At 39.1% G+C, this 22152-nt stretch overlaps 1 protein-coding gene across 1 annotated transcript in view; it reads right to left on the bottom strand.

The window, feature by feature from the left end:
• Positions 1-22152, bottom strand: part of LOC150079250 (uncharacterized) — a 180275-nt gene that overhangs the window by 3629 nt on the left and 154494 nt on the right. The window contains exon 3 of the mRNA XM_090383001.1: positions 18989-19651. Coding sequence (XP_090239127.1) covers positions 18989-19651 — 663 coding nt within the window. The remainder of the gene's footprint in view (positions 1-18988; positions 19652-22152) is intronic.

Here is a 22152-nt window from a genome sequence, read left to right as displayed (position 1 = left end):
CTCAAAATTTCAGCCCATGCATCAGAAATATCCAGCTATATCAGAAAGCCATCGTTTACTGCAAATAAAGCCCAAGAAACCTATAGGGAAAAAGAAATCCAAAGAAGAAAAAATTAGTCAAAAAACAGTTGTCATGATGAACCGAAGACGACAAATGAAAAGCAAGAAAAACACTGACAGGGAGAAAATTGAGTATACTGAGTTATGCAAAGCCATTAAGAAAGAGACTCAGAGAGGACATAAGAAGATTTAACACAAGAAAAGTAGAACACGCATTAAGGGAAAACAAAGGATTTAAATCAGCAGCCATGAGCAGTAATACAGAAAGACAAATGATACTGAAACTGAAGAATAGCGATGGTGTACTTATAAACAGCAGAGAAGGCATAATTGAAATAGCAGAAGACTACTATAGAGAATTATACAAGGAGCAGGGGAATGATGCCAGCAGTGGGGAAGATGGATTGCAAAGTAGCAACACATACGACATACCCAATATTCTTCCTGATGAGGTAGAACATGCATTGAAGAAAATGAAGAATCAGAAAGCCCCGGGGGAAGATGAAGTTACTGTAGAGTTGTTAAAATTGGGAGGAAGAGACATAACACAAAAACTGGCAAGGCTCTTCACAAAGTTCATTAGAAAAGGTGTGACGCCTAAGCAGTGGAATAATGCAATCATAGTTTTGCTGCATAAGAAAGGAGATAAATCAGAAATTGGAAATTATAGACCAATTAGCTTGTTATCCCACATCTACAAGTTGTTCACAAGGGTCATTACTAACAGATTAGAAAGAATACTGGATGAGAATCAACCGAAAGAGCAAGCTGGCTTTAGGACAGGATTCTCAACTATGGATCACCTTCATGTAATATCACAGCTAATGGAGAAAGCAAATGAATATAAAACACCATTATGCCTGGCATTTCTGGATTATGAAAAGGCATTTGACTCCATACAGCATAAGGCAATGTTTCGGGCACTGGAAAGACAAAGCATTGATACCCCATATATTATGATTTTGAAGAAAATATACGAGAGTGCTACCTCCTTTATTAGACTAGACAAAGACAGTAGGAAATTTAAAATTGAGAAAGGAGTTCGACAAGGAGACAATATCTCCGAAGCTGTTTACTGCTGCCCTTGAGGAAGCTTTCGGAAGATTAGACTGGTCGCAGAAAGGAGTCAATGTGAACGGAGAGTACCTAAACCATTTACGATTTGCAGATGACATTGTGGTCATAAGCCATGATCCCAAAGAATTAGAGGAAAATCTTAATCAGTTATGCACAGCTAGTAAGGATTTTGGACTAAAGATGAATATGGCTAAAACAAAAGTAATGATGAACAAGTATGCCACAGAAAGGGAAATAATGATTGAAGGAGCAGTAATTGAAAAGGTGGAGTCATATACTTATCTGGGACAAGTTATTAGCTGTAATAATGATAAATGGCTGGAAGTCAAGAGAAGAATAAATTTTGGATGGATAGCATTCAGGAAATATAGTCACATACTGAAGAGCAATATCCCAGTTTGTCTGAAACGTAAAATAATGGACCAATGTATACTCCCCATCATGACTTATGGAAGTGAAACTTGGGCACTCACCAAAAGAATGGAAGAGAAGCTGAGAACTACACAGCGAAGAATGGAACGAATCATATTGGGAATAAGACTGTTAGATAAGAAGAGAAACACATGGATTAGGCAGCAAACTCAAGTAAAGGACATTCTTATCAAAACTAAAGAACTAAAATGGTCTTGGGCAGGACACATAGCTCGAAGACATGATGACAGATGGACTAAGAAAATAACAGAATGGTATCCAAGAGGAGCTAGAAGAAAACCTGGAAGACAAAGGCGGAGATGGATAGATGAAATTCATGAGTCTGTGGGTAGTAAATGGATGTCCAGTGCTCAAAACAGAAGGAACTGGAAAGTTGCTGGAGAGGCCTTCATCCTGCAGTGGATTGAAAATGGCTGATGATGATGATGATACTGCAAATATCATCAATCCTTAAAATAAAAGATTGTATAGAAGGTAAATTGGTTCCTGAGAACATTAGATGTTGATATTATCAATGTCAAGGTCCCACTGTATATATATATATATATATATATATATATATATATATATATATTTTTTTTTTTTTTTTTTTTATGCAGACACCAAGCACGACAGGTATTAACACCTACAAAAATTTGACACAGTACTTAGTACTGTGCATGGGTTGAAAAGATGAAAGAAGATGCTTGTTGACATTAGACTTGATATATTCTGTAGGTTGTAATTTTCAGGAAATACATATAAAGAGAGGTCATTCCAGAAAACAGAAGTTGAAGGAGTAAATGAGGAAAAGGAAAAGTTAGTTCTGTGAGTTTGAAGTTGGACAGTAAAAGGATGCAGACTGTTTTGGAAGAGAGAGTGGGAATTATAAAAGCCAGTTCAGAAGAACCATGCCCATGGAAGTATCTATAGAAAAGGCATGCAGCAGAAATAGAACATCTTGAGATAGAGTGGAGAAACTTCATTAGAGATGTGTCATTAATTAGCCTGAGAGAGGTTTTAGGTGCACCTCCCCAGATGTGGGAACAATATTCCATGGTAGGGTGGATTTATGATTTGTACAGAGTGAGCAACTGTTCGGAAGAAAATTAACGCCGAGAATGAAATAGAAAACCCAATTTTTTAGATGCAGAGGAAGCAATATTTGTGACGTGCTTATGCCAACACAGATTAGAAGTCAGGGTAATCCCTAGTAGAGATATTTCATCTTGTCTAGAAACCCGAGTGTCATTGAAAATAAGCACAAGAGCAAAAGAAACCTATTTGCAAGATATAAGACAGGACTCAGTTTTAGAAGGATTGAAATCAACTAAATTTTCTTTGTCCCACTGGAGAATTGAGATCAGAAATTTAGAGTAGTCTGTATTCAAGAAGTTGAAGCTCTTTGTGCAAGGCAAGGTTTCTCGAACTAGAAAGTTGAATGTAATGTGCTGTCATCAGCAAAACCATGGATAGGATTTCCAGTCAATGTGAGAAAGAACATTGGCGAACACCTGCATTAGTGGAGAAGTTAGAAGACAGAGAGCCATCTACCATCATCCGCAGTGAGCGATCAGAGAGAAAACTAGATATCCAATTACAAAAGACAGTTGGCAAACCATAAGATGGAGGCTTATTTAGGAGACCTTTATGCCAAATATGATCAAAACCTTTTGAAATGTCAAGGAGCAACTGATCAGTTTCACCAAACTTTTCCATTGAATTTGTCCATAGATGAGTAAGATAAGCCAGTATACTAGTGGATCGACACTGACAAAATCCATACTGGCGAACATTGATCAGATGGAAGGTTTCTAGATGGAGTGTACTGGGACTGGTAGGAGGTTGTTTGCCAAGATCATCAATACACAAGTTAGAAGAAAAGCTAGCAAGTCAGCTTTATCTTCAGCTGAGGTGTGAATAGAAATGGGCAAAAGTTGCAGCCAACAGCTTTGGCAAGAGACCAGAATATCCAACTACATTTGGACAAGAAGCAAGTTTTCTACCCTTAGCCTGTTCAAAATCTAGTTTGGACTGATTAATAACTGCTTAACAAATGTTGCAATCTTTCATATAGAAAATGAACCTGTAGATTTGGATGCAAGCCAAGTGCGATAAACAATATTCTTCTCTAGAACAGCCTTAGCACATTTATTGGAAATTTTAAGTTTAGATATAGGACAAGATTTTAAGGTGGCATGTGGAATAAAGGATTTCATCCCTACAAGGATGATTTCACTGAGATGATCTGAGAAACAGTAATCTGACCAAGGAAAAGAAGAAAATATATCTCCTGGACCATCCCATTTTGCATTCTTGTAATGCCAAACAGTATGAGGTTGAAAATGACCATGAGAGAAAGGCTCCATTGGAGACAAGACCGTCGCCTAGTTGTGATCTGAGGTGCCTAGAGAACTACTCAAATTGATCGTGTACTTAGAAGGATTGTTTGTGAGAAAAATATCAAGTGTGTTCACTGTGCAGTTAGGATTGTCTGGTATTCTGGTAGGTAAATGAACAATCTGTGCAAGGTCAGTAGTAATTGCAAAACTGAAGATTATAAAACTGAAGTCAGCTGGAGTTATGAACATTAAAATCACCAAGATAAATTATCTCACTGTTAGGAAAGTTGGAATGAGAAAGTCAAGTTTTAAAGAGAGGAAGTCAAAGGGTTCCAAGTGATTAGTGGAGTTGGGAGAACGACAGAGGGAACATACAAATTTGACAGAATGGGGGAAGAGATTTTAAGCCAGAGAAGATCAAAATGAGGAGATTCCAAATTACTGAGTCTTTGACAGGGAATATCAGAGCAGATATGCATAAGTACCACCTTTGAAGTGATAGGAATCATACAGCAAATAATTAGAACAACTGGGATGAGCAGTGATTCAATCAACCCATAACTGAGATTCTGTCAGGAAAAGTACGTAAGGTTTTGCGGACTGTAAATGGAAGTGAACTTCATAGAGATTGCAACTCAGACCACATATATTTGTAAAATGAACAAAGAAGTATTTGGGAGGTTTAGATCTTTTCGCAGATAAGTTTGTTCCATTAGTTTGACTATTCATGATATATTCAGTAGTAAGAAAAGGTAGGGCAGATATTTTCTATAAAGTAATGAAGTTTTTGGATACGGCATAAACTTGGCAAGAATATTCCCAGGTCCTTGACATAATGTTGCCTCAACAGTGACTATCTACTACTCCAGTCACTATTTAGAAGGGTAGAGGCAGTTAAATAGTCACTGTTGAGGCAACATTATGTCAAGGACCTGGGAATATTCTTGCCAAGTTTATGCCGTATCCAAAAACTTCATTACTTTATAGAAAATATAAAGTAAGAAAATATAAAGCCTTCTAGAGAGTAACCAATAAGTTTGGTCCAGTGGACAACCTAAATGCCAGCCTGTGAACACTATTTTAGAGCTGTACCCTCAAAACATTTGGAAGATTGGATCTCGCCATTACGTCCATCATAATCTCAAAAGACATCAATCGTACTGCATGATGGAAGAGATGGGAGGGTTGCTCTGGAGTTTTGCTCTGGAAACTAAAACATGGGTTCCACCACTTCAAGCCTCCAATAAGCAAAGTGGTGGTATTGCACCGGTAGATGAATGGTAGACAGTCTGGCAATACAGAGGGGCGGCAATCTTCTGGTTCACACCTGAGTGGTCACCTCCAGTATACATATACCAGAACTGGCACATCAGGAGTTATATCCAGGGTTAATTTAGTGCACAGTGCAATATCAAGGCAAATCACAGTGAAGTACACAATACAAGATCAGTGCACTTAGTAGCAAACATAATGCTCAATACATACAGACTGAGAATATGCCTGAATTTTTCAATTATATTTTATAGATTTCTTTTATCACGAGACCTTTGTCCTAAATTTGTAATAATAAGTAATACAAGCCATATAATGCAGCAATAAAATTAATATACATTCTGTTATACCAAAAAAGATTGTGCATGAGTGAATCGTCCCATTGTGGATGTTAATGAGCTAGTCTTTAAACTAATGATGAGTGTAATGGAATGATTTCCATAGACAAATGATTAATAATCAAGAGATTTCAGTAATTGAATGGTTAGTGGTTACCAACTACTAATCATTGAGTAGTTATTGGTTACTAACTAGTAGTTATTGGTTAATAGGTAGTTAGTAACTACTAATGATATAATCAAATGAACCACTCAAATGATATGAGTTTAATCAAAAATAAAATGATTTTCTATAACCAAAATAATTGATTATACCCATCACTTTAGACTCCATAACAATTTCCCTGGACTGGAGAAGTGCTAATCTTTCACCAGTCTGCAGAATAGGGGGTATAAAAGACATGATGCTCATCTATAGACCAATGAGTCTGACCTCAGTGGTGGAAAAGATCATGAAGCCACTGATTAGGACTGGTATCTTTAATGGATCACAGCATGGATTTTTGAAGGAAAAATCTTGGCTGACAAATCAAGTTAATTGTTATGACTAATCATAAAAACAGTTGGATGTGAGAAACAACTCTAGACATTATTCAACTTTGACTTGACTTCAGTAATTAATGAGTTCCCCACAAAAAGACTATTATACTTTCTGAGGCAAATTGGGAATAATAGCAAGATCCTTAAGTTGGATCAAGGCCTGATTAAAGGATAGGAGAAAGAAGAGAATAGTCATAAATCAATACCTGATTAAGACTTCGAATGAAGACATTATAGGAATAGTGGAGACGTTGTCTCACTCAGACATAAATGATGCTGAATTTGAATATGAGGAGTACCATGTATACAGGCAGGCCAGGGAAGGAGAAATGGAGGGGTTATGCTCTTAGTTAAGAAGAATATTAAATCTAAGGCAGTGCGCATCCAGTTGAATTTGGTGATGAGGGCAATGTTGAGTCATTTTGGTGTGATATCAGCACTGGGAAAACAAAATTGAAGTAGGAGTGTGTTATAGGTCTAATGACTGTGATGAGTACACAAACAGCTATAGGTGTACAGGGAAATAGAGTAAGCCAGCAAATCAGAATGTCTCATAATGGGGGATTTTAACTATCCAGATGTTGACTGGAATTTGTGGGTTCGTCACTAACACACTAGCAAAACTTGTGGATTTCTTGAATGACTGTTTTCTACAGCATCATGTTAAAGAGGAAACAATACTTTAGGTCTGGTTATCAGCAGAGATTCTTATGGATTAAGATTTGCAGATAAAAGACCCACTGGTGGCAGCAATCACAGTGTACTAATATGGAATTTAATTAAAGATAACTAATATCAAGGGCAAGGGGAAAAGCTTTTGCTTTCATAAGGGTGATTACAGTGGTCTCAGATAGTTTTTAAATTGTATGCAGTGGGACCAACTGATGATGTTACCAATGGCAAATTCTAAATGAGTAGTATTCAGGGAAGTAATCAAAGAAGCTGCCAAGCTCTTCATACCAATAAAGAAATATTGTTCAAGGCTTAGACCTAAATGGATGTCAGATGAATTAATGGAATACGTGGCAGAGAAGAAAACTGCATGGGATGCATATAAATTATCAGGTGATAAAGAAGCCTATGGTAGATATAAATTAGTCTGAAATCAAGTCACAAAGTAGGTCAGGCAAGCCAAGGCAGATTATGAGATCTCTGGCAAAGAATGCAAAGAAAACAGCAAAGACTTCTAGGCTTATAGTAACAGTAAAAGGAAGGGTGTAATCACATTGGGCCACTTCGTGTGTATGGACTAACTGTTGATGACCATGCTCAGGTTGCAGACAAACTGAATAAGTATTTTTCCTTTACATTCACATGTGAGGAATTCTTTAGGGAAGGGGATGCCAGAAGTTTATCAAACTTTAATGAAGAGCTAAATAACTTTGTGATAACTGAAAGGAAAGTGGAGAAGAAACTGTTGGAGATGGACATAAAAAAGGACCTGGGTGGATAGAATCTATCCAGTTATGTTAAGGGAGGCAGCAAAGGGATTAAGCAAACCCTTAGCCATAATTACCAGAGCATCCTTAGATTCAGGGGAGGTCCCTGTGGACTGGAGAAGTGTGACTATATCCCCAATTCATAAAGGGGGATCAAAAGGCAACATGAATAATTACAGACCTGTTAGCTTAAAATTTATTCCAAGGGAAATAATGGAATCACTGGTTAAAGAAGTAATGGAGGACCATTTGGACAGGCATGCAATTATACTGCAATCACAGCATGGATTTGTCAAGGCGGTTTTGTCTAACCAATCTGATAGGTTACTTTGATGCAGTGACCATGGAACTGGATGCAAAAAATAATATTTACATCATGTACTTGGATTTCAGGAAGGCATTTGATACTATTGCACATAAAAGACTGCTGTACAAACTGGAGCAATATGATGTTAAAGGCAAGTTACTGCTATAAAATAAAGATGAAGAAGACAGATAGTGGTTATCAATGGGCTACTCTTGTGTTGTTTACTGTGCTGGGTCCAATGTTGTTTTCAATATTTATCAATGATACTGATGAAGTTATATCAGGCTTAATGTCTAAATTTGTAGATGATACATAGGTTGGCAGGGTGGTTAATGTCCGTCATCAAGGTGAGCTACTGCAACAAGATCTAGGAAAACTGGTTGATGAGCTGAAAAATGCCAGTTGAAGATTAACATTGACAAATGCAAATTACTGCAATTGGGTAGCAGTAACCCCAAATAATCTTATCAACTGTGTGATAAGCTACTCTGGGGTTAAGATACTGCACTCAGGGTAGTGGAAAATGAAAAATACCTGGGAGTTAATTGTGCAGTCAGACATGAAATTCTCTGGGCAATGCAGACATGCTGCCATGACAACAATTGTGGCACCTCCGTAGCCAGGTGGGAAGGAGCAGCAGTGCGTAGTACACGCTTCTTGATTAGACCGGGGTTCGAGCCCGTCGCTACCAAATACAGAGGATGCGGAAAGGTCAGGGAATGACCACCGCATATCCCGGAGCAATATGGCCTTAGTTGCTAATGCTCCTAAAAACCAAATAACAACAACAACAACAGCCATGACAACTCATGGGGTTTTGTCAATTATATACACAAACTTTGCTAGCACGGATAGGGAGGAAATTATCCCTTTGTATAAGGCCATGGTTAGGCCACATCTTCAGTACTGTATACAGGTCTGGAGGCTGCACTTTAGGAAGGATGTAGATCTACTAGAAGGGGTGCAGAGAAGGGCAACCAGATTGGTGAAGGGAACAAAAGGGTGCTCTTACCAAGAAAGGCTTTAGTTCTGCAAATTTCAGCATCACAAGACCAGGCACCTGCGCTGAGATCTGATTGAAGTGTTTAAGTATTGAATCGATTGAATAAGCTGAATATTAATGGTATTCTTTTGCTTGCTGGGACTACGTACATGAGGGGACATAAATTCAGGTTGAGGAAGGATGGTTGTAAGATAGATGTGCAGAAGTTTGCCTTCAGCCATCAGGTGGTTGATTGTTAGAACAGGCTTCCATCTGTTGTTATGGAAGTGGATGAGTTGAATAAATTCAAGGGAGAACTAGAGAAATTCTTGGAGGGTACAGATGGGTGAACCGTGTGTTTTTTTTTTTTTTGGCTGATGCTATATAAGCTTGCTTTCTTGCATCATTTGCCATTACCCAATGTAGCAAACGAATTCCCTCAAGGATTAATTTTTAAACCAGATCTGTTTCTTATCTTTTTTAATACAGGGATGATGCCATGATTTAAAAGTTTGAATGGTAGTAAACAATCAGAAAAACCAGGTTATTTTGCTTCAAAACTGACTTAGATCATTTGCACATGTTCTGAAAAAGAACAAATGAAGTTAAATACTTTTAAATGTAAGGTTTGCACCTAGGGAAAATAAATCCAAGAAGAGTTACTTATAAGCTAGGGTAGAGTGGAGATAAAAATGGTTTGGGATGAGAAAGACTTGGGGTTATTATTATTATTAGCCATATGGTGCAAGGAAGCCTGAGGCTTATGCTGCACCAGCCAAAAGAAAAAAAAAAAATTCTGAATTACCTTGAGAGAGAGAGAGAGAGTCAGAAGTTGAAGGAAATCACCAAGAAAGAGAAGAATGATGATATCCAGGGTAGAGTGGAGATAAAAATGGTTTGGGATGAGAAAGACTTGGGGTTATTATTATTATTAGCCATATGGTGCAAGGAAGCCTGAGGCTTATGCAGCACCAGCCAAAAGAAAAAAAAAAAAAAAATTTCTGAATTACCTTGAGAGAGAGAGAGAGAGAGAGAGAGAGAGAGAGAGAGAGAGAGAGAGTCAGAAGTTGAAGGAAATCACCAAGAAAGAGAAGAATGATGATATCCAGCTCAGGACCTTGGGTGTGCAAAGCCTATACTCACCAGATGTGAGTCCCTGGGGTTTATGATTCAATCAGACATGAAATTGAAATTTTCGATCCACTGTAAACATGGCAGCTAGGAAAGCATAAAGTGTCCTATCTATGAGATACAGGGACCTTTCACAAATAGGGAAAAAAATTTCATTGTTCCTTTATGTTTACAATTGAGAGTCCTTTAAAGAGGGGCAACAAGAATTGTGAGGGACACTAATTGATGTTCATGTGAAGAACAGTTTGCTAGTTGTAAATGTAGTCCACAGGAGAGACTGCTTCTACAGGGTTAGGATACACTTAAATAGAAAGGGTGCAAGAATATTTGCTGATGCTATCGAGGCAGTGTTAGGTGGGTCGGAAAACTGCTAGATTGGGACTAATACAAGGACTAATAAATTAACAACAGCCACTGGCAGAGGTGAAAGTGATTCTTGCACTGCTTCTATTGGAATGAGCCGCAGCCTGGAAAATAAGATGCAGGATATTTCAGAGACTGCTGGGAATCAATGGGGTACAAATAAACACATAGGTTGTGTTAGTGTAGCTAAGAAAAAGAACAGGTGCATGTATACTTGTGTGTACACCAATGCTAGGAGTTCAGTAAATAAATTTGATGAATTTGAGGTATTGCTCAAAACATCAAAGGCAGATATTGTGGGGATTTCGGAGACGTGGTGTCACACAGATATAAGGAATGCAGAACTGGAATTTGGGGAGTACAATGTCTACAGAAAGGATAGACAGGATAGGAAGGGAGGAGGGGTTATGCTATTAGTTAAGAAATACATAAAATCCAAGGAAGTGAAGCCAGTCGACATTGCTGGACAGTGCAGTGTCCAGTCAGTTTGGTGTGACATAAGCATTGGCAGATCAAAATTGAGAGTAGGAATGTGCTATAGGCCTAATGACTCTGATGAGTATAATAAGAAACTGTACAGGGAAATAGAGTGGGCCAGTAAATCAGAGAGTCTTATAATGGGGAATTTTAATTTCCCAGATATTGACTGGAATTTGGGGGCTGGTCACTCACACACTAGCAAGGCTTTTGTGGATTTATTGGATGATTGTTTTCTACATCAGCATGTTCGGGAGGCAACTTAAGGTGGTAGATGATTTTCATCAACCGGTAAAATACCACCACTTTGCTTATTGGAGGCTTAAAGTGGTGAAACCCATGTTTAGTCTCTAGAGCAAAGTTTCCGGCATCCCCCTCCCCACATACTTCTCCTTCAACCCATGCACGGTACTAAGTACTATAGGTTTTGATACTTTTCGTGTTTGGGGTTTTCATAAAAAAAAAAAACTAGAGGGAGTAATACTCTTGACTTGATTATCAGTAGTGATTCTTCATGCATTAAGAATCTGCAGGTAAATGAACCACTAGGTGGCAGTGATCACACTGTGCTGAAGTGGGATTTACTCAGAGGTAACTACCATTAGGGGTAAAGGGAAGGGTTATTGCTTTCGTAAAGGTGACTACGATGGACTGAGACAGTATTTAAATTCTATACAGTGGGACCAACTGATGATGTTACCAACAGCAAATTCAAAATGGGAAGCATTCAAAGAACTTATCTTGGAAGCTACTAGGCTTTACATACCAACTAAGAAATATTTTTCAAGGTTTAAGCCTAAGTGGATGTCAGATGAACTAATGAGACATAGGGCAGAGAAGAAAAATGCATGAGATACATACAAATTAACACGTGACACAGAAGCCTATGATAGCTACAAGTTGATCTGTAACCAAGTAACAAAGGAGGTTAGGCAGGCGAAGGCAGATTACGAGAAATCTTTGGCAAGGGATGCAAAGAAAAACAGCAAAGAGTTCTTTACTTATGTAAACTCTAGAAGGAAGGGGATGAATCAGATTGGTCCACTTGAAATCGATGGGTCAACTGTTGCTGATCCTGCTCAGGTAGCTAACAAACTGAATGAATATATTGCATCGACATTCACACATGAGGAGTTATTCAGCGAGAGGAATGCCAGAGGTGTATTCAACTCTGGCAGTAAGCTAGAGAATCTTGTAATAACTGAGAGTAAAGTGGAGGAGAAATTGTTGAAGATAAATACAAGAAAGGCAACTGGGGTGGATGGGATCTATCCAGTTATATTAAAGGAGGCAGCAAAGGAAGTAAGCAAACCCTTAGCCATAATTATGAGAGCTTCCTTGGACTCAGGGGAAGTATCAATGGACTGGAGATGTGCAAATGTGACCCCAATTAACAAAGCAGGATCAAAGGGCGACACAAGTAATTATAGACCTGTTAGTTTAACTTCTGTTCCTGGAAAATTAATGGAGGCACTGGTTAAAGAAGCACTGCAGGATCATCTAGACAAGACTTCAGTTATAGCTCAGACACAGCATGGTTTTGATATGGGGAAGCCTTGCCGGACCAATTTGATTGGATACTATGATGTCGTCACAAAGGAACTGGATACAGGGAATAACTTTGATACCATATATTTGGATCTTAGAAAGGCTTTTGATACTGTTGCACATGGAAGACTGCTGAATAAATTGGAGCAGTGTGGCATTGGAGGCAAATTGCTGCTATGGATAAAGGGATGGTTGAGTGGGAGAAGACAGAGTTGTAATCAATGGACACTGCTCATCATGGACTTATGTTATTAGTGGTGTCCCTCAGGGTTCAGTGTTGGGTCCATCGTGGTTTTCTGTATTTATAAATGATATTGATGATGCTATATCAAGCTTAATGTCCAAGTTTGCAGACAATACAAAATACGAAAGTTAGCAGGTTTGTTCAGGACACTAATGACAGTACGCTGCGGCAACAGGATCTAGAAAAGTTGAGCAGATGGGCTGAGAGGTGGCAAATGAAGTTTATACTGACAAATGTAAAGTACTACATATGGGAAGCAATAACCCCAGAATAATGTATCAACTTTGTGGTACTACACTGACAGTGGTAGAGAACGAAAAGGACCTGTGGGTAATTGTGCAGGCAGATATGAAGTTTTCTGAGCAGTGCAGATGGTTGCAAGAGTAGCTTATGGTGTCTTGTCAATGATATACAGGAATTTTTCTAGCAGGGATAAGGAGGTGATTATCCCCTTGTATAAGACAATGGTCAGGCCACACCTTGAGTACTGTATACAGGTCTGGAGTTCTCATTTTAGGAACGATGTAGTGCTGCTGGAATGAGTACAGAGAAGGGCAACAAGATTAGTGAATGGAACAAAGGGTTGTTCTTATGAAGAAAGGTTTAAGTTTTGCAAATTAAAGTGTCTCGAGACTAGGCACCTGCAAGGTGATCTGGTTGATGTGTATAAGGCCTCGAATGGTCTGAGCAAGTCAGTGCTGATGAGATTCTTCCTCTTGCCCTGATTAATCGCCTGGGGGGGGGGGGGTAGACAGTTGTAGAAAATAGATGTGCAGAAACTTCCTTTTACCCAGAGGGTGGTTGATTGCTGGAATAAACTCTCATCTGTCATTGTAGAAGTTGACAGCTTAAATAAATTCAAGGCATACTAGACAAACATTTGGAGTGAATGGATGAGTGAAATAGGAAGGCTTTGTTTTTGGCTGATGCTGCATAAGCTTGCTTTCTTGCATCATATGCCTCTACTAATGCTAATTTCACCAGTGGACGATCTATGATTAGCAATATGGCAATCATAGATCAAATTCCTTGAGGTTGTCACAGACATTCTTGGTCCTTGAGGTTGTCACAGACATTCTCTCAGATATGCCAGACAAGCTGTACTTGCTACCTGGGAGTCTAAAACGCTGATGGAACTGATATTCGGGTGACACTCAAGTCAAGTGGACCCAATTTCTGCGAAGTCCGGATGGTCTGTGACAGCCAAATCCTCTGCTTGCACCTTCACGATGGTGGGACTGTAGTAATCCTGGGTATAACTTCCATGCACAAGTACATGGTGGGTGACCACCCAGGTGTGAACCAACGTAAGCAGGGGTCGAGGTGTGGCGCCCACACCACACGGAGGAACACCACCCCTCTATGTTACCAGGCAGTACTAGGTGGTAGATGACTCTCATCAACCGGTGAAATACCACCACTTTACTTATTGGAGGCTTGAAGTGGTGAAACCCATGTTTAGTCTCTAGAGCTAAGTTCCGGTCAACCCTTCCCTTTCATCATGCAGTATGATTGATGACGTTTGAGGTTATGATGAACGTCGTGGCGAGATCCAATATTCCTTACATTTCGAGGGTACAACTCTAAAACGGTGTTCACAGGCTGGCCGCTAGTTAGTACACCGAACCGAACCTATTAGTAACTCTCTAGGCGGCTTACCAATCAGCTAGTGTATAATCTTGCTACCTCTACTCTGCAAGATAGTGACTGGAGGGAGTCCAAGTAGTGTGTATGCGGGGGGCATTCTCGAGGCCACGTTAGGTCAAGGATCTGGGTATATTCTTACCACGTGTACGCCATATCCAAAAATTTCATTACTTCATACATGTCCCACCCACTTTTTCTTACTATTGAATACACCATGAATTGTCAAACTAATAGAGCAAGCTTATCTGCGAAAAGATCTAAACCTCCCAAGCACTTCCTAATTCATTTCACAAATATACATTGTCTCAATTCTAATCTCAACGATGTCCATTTCCACTTGCAGTCTGCCAAACCCCATGTTCTTTTTCTAACAGAATCTGAGTTATCGTCTCAGATGCCCAAATTTTTCGCTGTGTGATTCCTTTCACCTCAAAGGTGGTACTTGTGCATATTCCCTGTCAGAGACTTGGCAATTTGGAATCTCCTCTCTTTGATCTTCTTTGGTCAATTACTAATGACCTAGCACAGACTGTTCATTTACCTACAAGAATACCGGACAATCCTAATCGTACAGCCAATACACTTGATCTTTTTCTCACAAACAGCCCTTCTAAGTACACGGTTGAAGTGAGAGGTCCTTTAGGCACTTCAGATCACAACTTGGTGATTGTCTCTTCTCCAATGGAACCTTTATCTCATGGCTATTCCCAACCTCGTGTTGTTTGGCATTACAAGAATGCAAAATGGGATGACCTGCAAGACTTCTTTTCTTCTTTTCCTTGGTCGGATTACTGTTTCAAAACTTCTGATGTCAACGTTTGCTCAGAACGTGTCAGTGAAATTATTCTTGCAGGAATGGAATCCTTTATCCCACACTCTCGTCCTTTATCTAAACCTTGATTTTCCAATAAATGTGCTAAGGTTGTTCAAGAGAAGAATGTTGCATATCATAATTGGCTTGTTTCTAATTCTTCAGTTTCATTTTCTGCTTACACCAAAGCTCGCAACAATTGTAAAGCAGTTATTAATCAGTCCAAACTCGAGTTTGAACAGGCTAAGAGTAGAAAACTTGCTTCTTGCCCTAATGGTAGCCGAGCATTCTGGTCTCTTGCCAAAGCTATTGGCCGCAACTTTTGCCCATCTTTGCTCCCACCTCTGTCCAAACCAGATGGTTCTGTTGCCACTTCAGCCAAGGATAAAGCTGACCTGCTAGCATCCTATTTTTCTTCCAGCTCATGTATTAATGATCTTGGTAAAACACCTCCCACCATTCCCAACATGCTCCATTCAATGCCTCCTGTGATCTTCCGTCAAAAGGATATCAAAAGGATTTTGATGAATCTTGATGCTAAGAAAGCTCCAGGTCCTGATGGTATTTCTCCACTTGTTCTCAAAACCTGTGTTCCTGAACTTACTCCTGTTCTTTGCCGCCTTTTTTCACTTTCTTATTCCAAAGGTGTTTTTCCTTCTTCTTGGAAATTTGCTCATATCCAGCCAGTTCCTAAAAAGGGTGACAAATCCCTCCCATCCAATTATCGTCCCATTGCAATTACTTCTACTCTTTCTAAAGTAATGGAGAAATCAATTAACCGCCAACTCTTAAACTACCTAGAAACCTTCCGTCTGATCAACGATCACCAGTATGGATTCCGTCAGTGTTGATCCACTGGTGATATTCTGGCTTATGTTACCCATTTATGGACTAATTCAATGGAAAGGTTTGGTGAAACACAAGTAGTTGCTCTTGACATCTCAAAGGCTTTTGATCGTGTTTGGCATAAAGGTCTTCTAAACAAGCTTCCATCTTATGGTTTGCCAACTGTATTTGTAATTGGTTATCCAGTTTTCTCTCTGATCGCTCACTGAGGGTGATGATAGATGGCTCTCTGTCTTCTAACTTCTCCACTTATGCCGGTGTCCCCCAAGGTTTAGTTCTTTCCCCCACTCTTTTCCGCTTGTATATTAATGACCTTCTTCCATTGACTGGCAATCCTATCCATAGTTTTGCCGATGATAGCACATTGCATTCCACTTTCCATTTTGAGAAACCTTGTTCTGCTCAATCAGCTTCAACTTCTCGAAAATCTGCTACCAATTCCTTAAATGCCGATCTTCAGGTAATTCTCCAGTGGGGCAAAGACAACTTAGTTGATTTCAACCCTTCTAAAACTCAGTCTTGTCTTATATCTTGCAAAAAGGATTCTTCTGCTCCTATGCTTATCTTTAGGGACACTCCGATTTCTAGGCAAAATGATATATCTCTCTTGGCACAAGCACATTACAAATATTACTTCCTCTGCATCTAAAAAATTTGGTTTTCTCTTTTACTTTTTGGCGTTACTTTTCTTCCAAACAGCTGCTCACTCTGTAGAAATCACAAATCCGCCCTGCCATGGAATATTGTTCCCATATCTGGGGTGGTGCCCCCAAAACCTCTCTCAGGCTTCTTGATTCCATTCAGAAGAGGGCAGTTAGGTTAATTAATGATTCATCTCTAACAGAGTCTCTCCACTCGCTTTCTCATAGACGTACTGTTTCTACTGCATGCCTCTTCTACAGATACTTCCATGGGCACTGTTCTTCTGAATTGGCTTCTATAATTCCTGCTCTCTCTTTCAAAACAGTCCGAACACGTGCCTCTACCAGCCAACATCCATTTACTGTCCAACTTCAAACCCACAGAACCAACTTTTCAGCTTCCTCATTTATTCATTCAACTGCCGGTTTCTGGAATAACCTTCCTTCATATGTATTTCCTGAAAATTACAATCTACAGAAGTTCAAGTCCATTGTCAACAAATATCTTCTTTCGTCTTCTCAACCTCCAACCCAAGCATGGTAATAAGTACTATAGGTTCTAATATCTCTCGTGTTTGGGGTTCACATAAAAAAAAAAAAAAAAATGAAAATGGAATCTTTCAGAATAGTTTCAAGCATTGGCGGTTCCATAGATTTCTCCTTTAATCTGAAAAAAATAGAGTAAGACCAATGGGATGGCAGTTAATAAAGAAAGGAGCAAACTCAGAGCACAGGTTATAGAAGAAATGCAGAAATGCTATCTGGACTTAGAGGAGCTTTCTTGAAATCAATATTGTTCAGTATTCTTCTGACATCCTGTTAGAAGACCAAAGAGGCACTGAATGGAGTTTATTCAGTATAGTAGCAAGTGACTGACCAAGATTCAATACAAAAGTTAGAAGAAAAGTAGAATGCTAGTAAGCTAGCTTTATCTTTAGCTGAGGATGCAGTAGAACCATCAGATTGTAACGGGGAGTACAGATGGACAGAGGTTTCTGACAATAGCTTTGGTAAAAGACCAGAATTTTCGATTCCCATTTGGATGGATAAGAAGCAACTTTCTACCCTTACACTATTGAAAATCATGCGTGGATTGATTAATAACTGTTTTTCAGTTGTTGCAAGCTTTAATGTACACAGAAAATGAACCTGTAGATTTGGATACAAAACAACTGTGATGTGCTCTTTTCTTATCTTGAACAGAGTTAGCACATTTATTAAAAAACCAAGACAGAGAATGAGATTCTAGGGTAGAATGCAGAAAAAAAGGATTTCATCCCTACACGAATAATGTCACTGTGCACACTAAAGGGCTGTTGGTGACAGATCAAGCGTGTTGGGTGTGTGGTTAGGATTGTCTGGTAGTTAAATGAACAAGCTATGCAAACTCATTAGTAATTGCAATAAGCCTCATCAAAAGCTTCAGCATCTTTTCTAGCTGGGTCCATGTAACCAGTAAACTGAAGCCAACTGCAGTTGTGAACAATAAAATATACTCACTGTTAGAAAGTTGACCTGGAGAGAGTCAGTGAGTTCCAAGTGATTTGTGAAACTGGGAGAACAAGAGAAAAATAGTTCAATTTGGAAGAATGGAGTTGTGCAGTGTTTATCAAATTTTAGTGACAATAAGGACCCTTTTCAGTTTGACAAGTTTTTCACAGACCAGCAAACTTAACAAAATCATTTGTACATTGTGAATTCTTACAGTTTTTTAAAAATAAGAAATGAATTAAGAGATTGTGAATATGGATAGATGAAGAGGAGTGCTGATAATAAGGAAATATGGTGAAGTGGTTGTTTATTATTATTAGCCACATGGTAACAAGGAAGCCTGAGGCTTATGCTGCACCAACCAAAAAAAAAAAAAAAAATTCCTGAGTTACCCTGAGAGAGAGAGAGAGAGAGAGAGAGAAGTAGAAAGGAATCACCAAGAAAGAGAAGAATGATGATATCCAGCTCAGGACCCTGGGTTTGCCAAGCCCATACTCACCAGATGTGAGCACCTGAAGACCTGCCCTTTTCAGAACACTGATATTGATGAATTAATAGAATACTGTTCGTAATTCAGCAAAAAAAAATAAAACTCCAGTTTTTATAATGGAAAAAAAAAAAATGAGGGACTGTTGGTGTCTAAAAAATGCCATGTGAGCATATCTGTTCCATTTAGGTGCAAACTGTGGAGGGTAAAAAAAACCTACAACTCAATTTCATTATCAGATTATTGGCAACAAATCCAAGTTTCTGTGAGTCTTGTAGAATTGGCACTTTCCCTATATGTAATATAAAAATATGAAAAAATATGATTCTGTCACATAAGAAAACTGGAAAAACCAACAAGTATTTTTTTTAAAAAAAGATGTGGTTCAATTTTATTAATAGCTCATTACTGGCAAACAGATCCAAACTTAAAACAATCGTATTTGCTTTGGTCTGAGACTTGATTATTCGATAACTAAGCTGGTTCAGTGTAGGTTATAAAATAATCATAATAAGATCCATAGCAGTAACTCACCTCTAAAGTAACTTCTTGTGAAATTGTGGTGTTTACTACACGAATTTTTCTTGTTTGATTAGTCAGCAAACCAATTACATATTTTTCATCTTTCCACCAAGGCAGGGAAGATCCATCAAACATGTCTATCTCTTCAACAGGTGGATACAGCATTACACTTTCAGAGTTTTGTACTTCCTGTTCCAAAAGAGATTGGTTTAGGGCACTGCTGTCACCTTTCACATCAATATTCTTTGAATCAGTACTAGTTTCTGTGTCAGAAATATCTTTTTCTTGGACAGTTTGTATATGCTTACTTTCTGTTGAAATTTCTAACATATTCATTTGCTGATTTTCAGCAGCTAACGCTTTCGAATCACTTTCTGTGTCTTCCTGTATTCCAGTATATTTTGTGATATGTGATTTTATGTCATCCTCTTCTAAAGGCACTGATATAGTTTCATCAACTCCTGATTCATACTGTAAAGAAATATCTTCTGTGACTTTTTCAGTCTTAATACCTGTATGCTTCTCTCCACTGTCTAAACCAGCTGGTATCAGCAAAGTATACTTATAGGTATTATCTAATTGAATTTCCTCATGGGGATCAGGGGAATGAATGAATTGACCAAATGGAAAAAATGGGACCAGTCTATTAGTGTTTGCATCAATATGCATCTTTACCTATAAAAAAAAACAATGATAGAATATATTTATTTGAAGAAATATTTTTAAAAAGAATAAAATACTAATAAATCATATGATTAAGTAGAATTTATTGTGCTAAATATATACAGGGTGATTCACTACCAGTGCGACAAACTTGCAGTAGGTGTAGGGGGCACAAAGACGAATCAGAATCACATGGCATTGCAGGGTCCGAAATGCCTTCGTCATGCAGTAGAGGACGTTGAACGGGAGGTCGCGTGAACAGCGATCCCGCTGGAAGTCAGCATTTGCGAACCGGTTCCCGAGGCAGTAGGATGGACGAGTATTCAAATGTTGAACTGGCCGACATGCACCTTGCGTATGGAGCTGCAGACTGTAACGGGCGCGCTGCTCTGCACTTGTACCAGGAAAGTTTCACGCACAGGCGTGCTCCTCATCATACGATTTTAGTACGTGTGCACAGAAGGTTACGCGAGACTGGTTGTTTCACGAGAGGTACCATGAATCGAGAGCGAACGACGAGGACGCCAGACAATGAGGAGAATGTCCTACATCTTGCAGAAGGCAATCCGAGTACAAGCGATAGGCCAACGATTGGGTATTTCCCAATCCACTGTATGGAGGATACTGTCAACAAACCAAATGAGTTCATACCATCTGCAACACGTCCAATCATTGGAGCCTGCGAATTATCCACTCCGGAGGACTTTTGCTACTTGGTTTCTTCGACAGAAACGGTTTGCAAATACTGACTTCCAGCGGGATCGCTGTTCACGCGACCTCCCGTTCAACATCCTCTACCGCATGACGAAGGCATTTCGGACTCTGCAATGCTATGTGATTCCCATTCGTCTTTGTGCCCCCTACACCTCCTGCAAGTTTGTCGCACTGGTAGTGAATCACCCTGTAGTTACAGAAATTAGAACAGACTACATCCATGTACCTTACTCCAACTCAAACTCTCCTTAACTTAGTTGGCAACATTTCTAGATTCCCTGTGAAATGTTCTTTTTGAACTTAACAAATAAAGGTGGAAAAAAAGAAATAAATTATCTTGTTAATTAACTGAGGTGTGAATAAAATAACTCGATTTTATACTATGCCAATGTATGCAAGAAAGACATGCCACTCACTCTTAATAACACTGCTCCATCCACCAATCAGCATCATGAAACCAATAAATAATATAGTGATAGTTTTTGGGCCCCCTTAGCTGCCACTATATGAATTTTAATTAACATGGGTGGGTGCATTCACAAATACTATGGAGAAGGGATGAAGAATTTGCTGTTTTCACTACTGCATGCCTTTTATAGCCACCTCACCCTTTCAAGTGATAAATCAACCTAATAACTTGACAACTTTTAGCAGTAGCATGTGGGAGAGTGACACTGATGTCACTCTTGCCACCAATTCAATAGCCTATAAAATTACAGACTGGTGTGTCCAGCCAGCCTGGTCCACATCAGATCATAGAGCCATCACCTTCAAACTAAACAGGCAATTACAAATAACCCAACACTCCTTGTTGGATACCAAAAGGTATAACCTCAAAAAGGCAAACTGGTAGATTTTTGCAGAACATACAGCAGCTGAGCTGCAAAAACAGGAAAATGTGTGGTCTAGATCGGGCAACTGTAGCCCGGACGAGCAAGCACTGACTATGACAAACATTTTAACAAAAACAGCAAACCTGTCTATCCCACGGAAAAAGCCGAGGAAGCAGGCAGTCCCCTGGTGGTGCCCTGAACTGACTATACTCAGGAGAAGGGTGCACCAGACAAGGAGAAATTTTCAAAGAGCCAGAACATCTTGGCCAAAAAATGAGGTGGATGCACTGAGAGATTCTTATAGAACTCTCAGGAATCAATATACAGTCCTCATAACAGACAAGAAAAAGGAATGCTGGAGGCACTTGGTGGGGAACCACTGGAAACAATAACCCTTGGGGAGTTGTCTACAGAATAGTGATCAACAAGCTGCCAAGAGTCTTGGAAACTACTATAAAACCAGATGGAACCCCAACCCTGGGTTGGGCAGATTCTGTAAATAACATCCTAGAGAGTATTATTCAGACTGAAACTGAGGAACATTCCCCCACCCAGCTAGACATTATAAAAGAAAATACTGAATATGAGAATGCCAATATTAAACCTCTGTTTACTATACAAGACTTAGAAATAGCATTATTTAAAACCAAAAAAAATAAATTCCCAGGTTTTGACCTCTTAGAGATTGAGATTATCAAATTAATAGCACTATATAATAACTGTATGACAGAAGATATATTCCCAAAAATATGGAAAAAAAGCTGTGTTAAGATTAATTCTCAAAAACACCGAAAAACCCCCTACTGATCCCAAATCATATAGACCAATAGCCCTACTGCCTGTACTAGGGAAAATATATGAATACATTGTAGATTAGCTCAATACTACACGGAAGCAGGTTTACATTGCAACAATCAGTATGGTTTTAAGCAGGGCAATTCTACGGAGGATGCCATGCACCACCTA

This window comes from Mastigoproctus giganteus, chromosome 10 (genome assembly GCF_048544385.1).
Source record: "Mastigoproctus giganteus isolate SK-2022 chromosome 10, ASM4854438v1, whole genome shotgun sequence".
NCBI classification, from domain to species: domain Eukaryota; kingdom Metazoa; phylum Arthropoda; class Arachnida; order Uropygi; family Thelyphonidae; genus Mastigoproctus; species Mastigoproctus giganteus.
The sequence above is the reverse complement of the archived record's forward strand: the minus strand, read 5'-3'. Positions and strand labels throughout refer to the sequence as shown.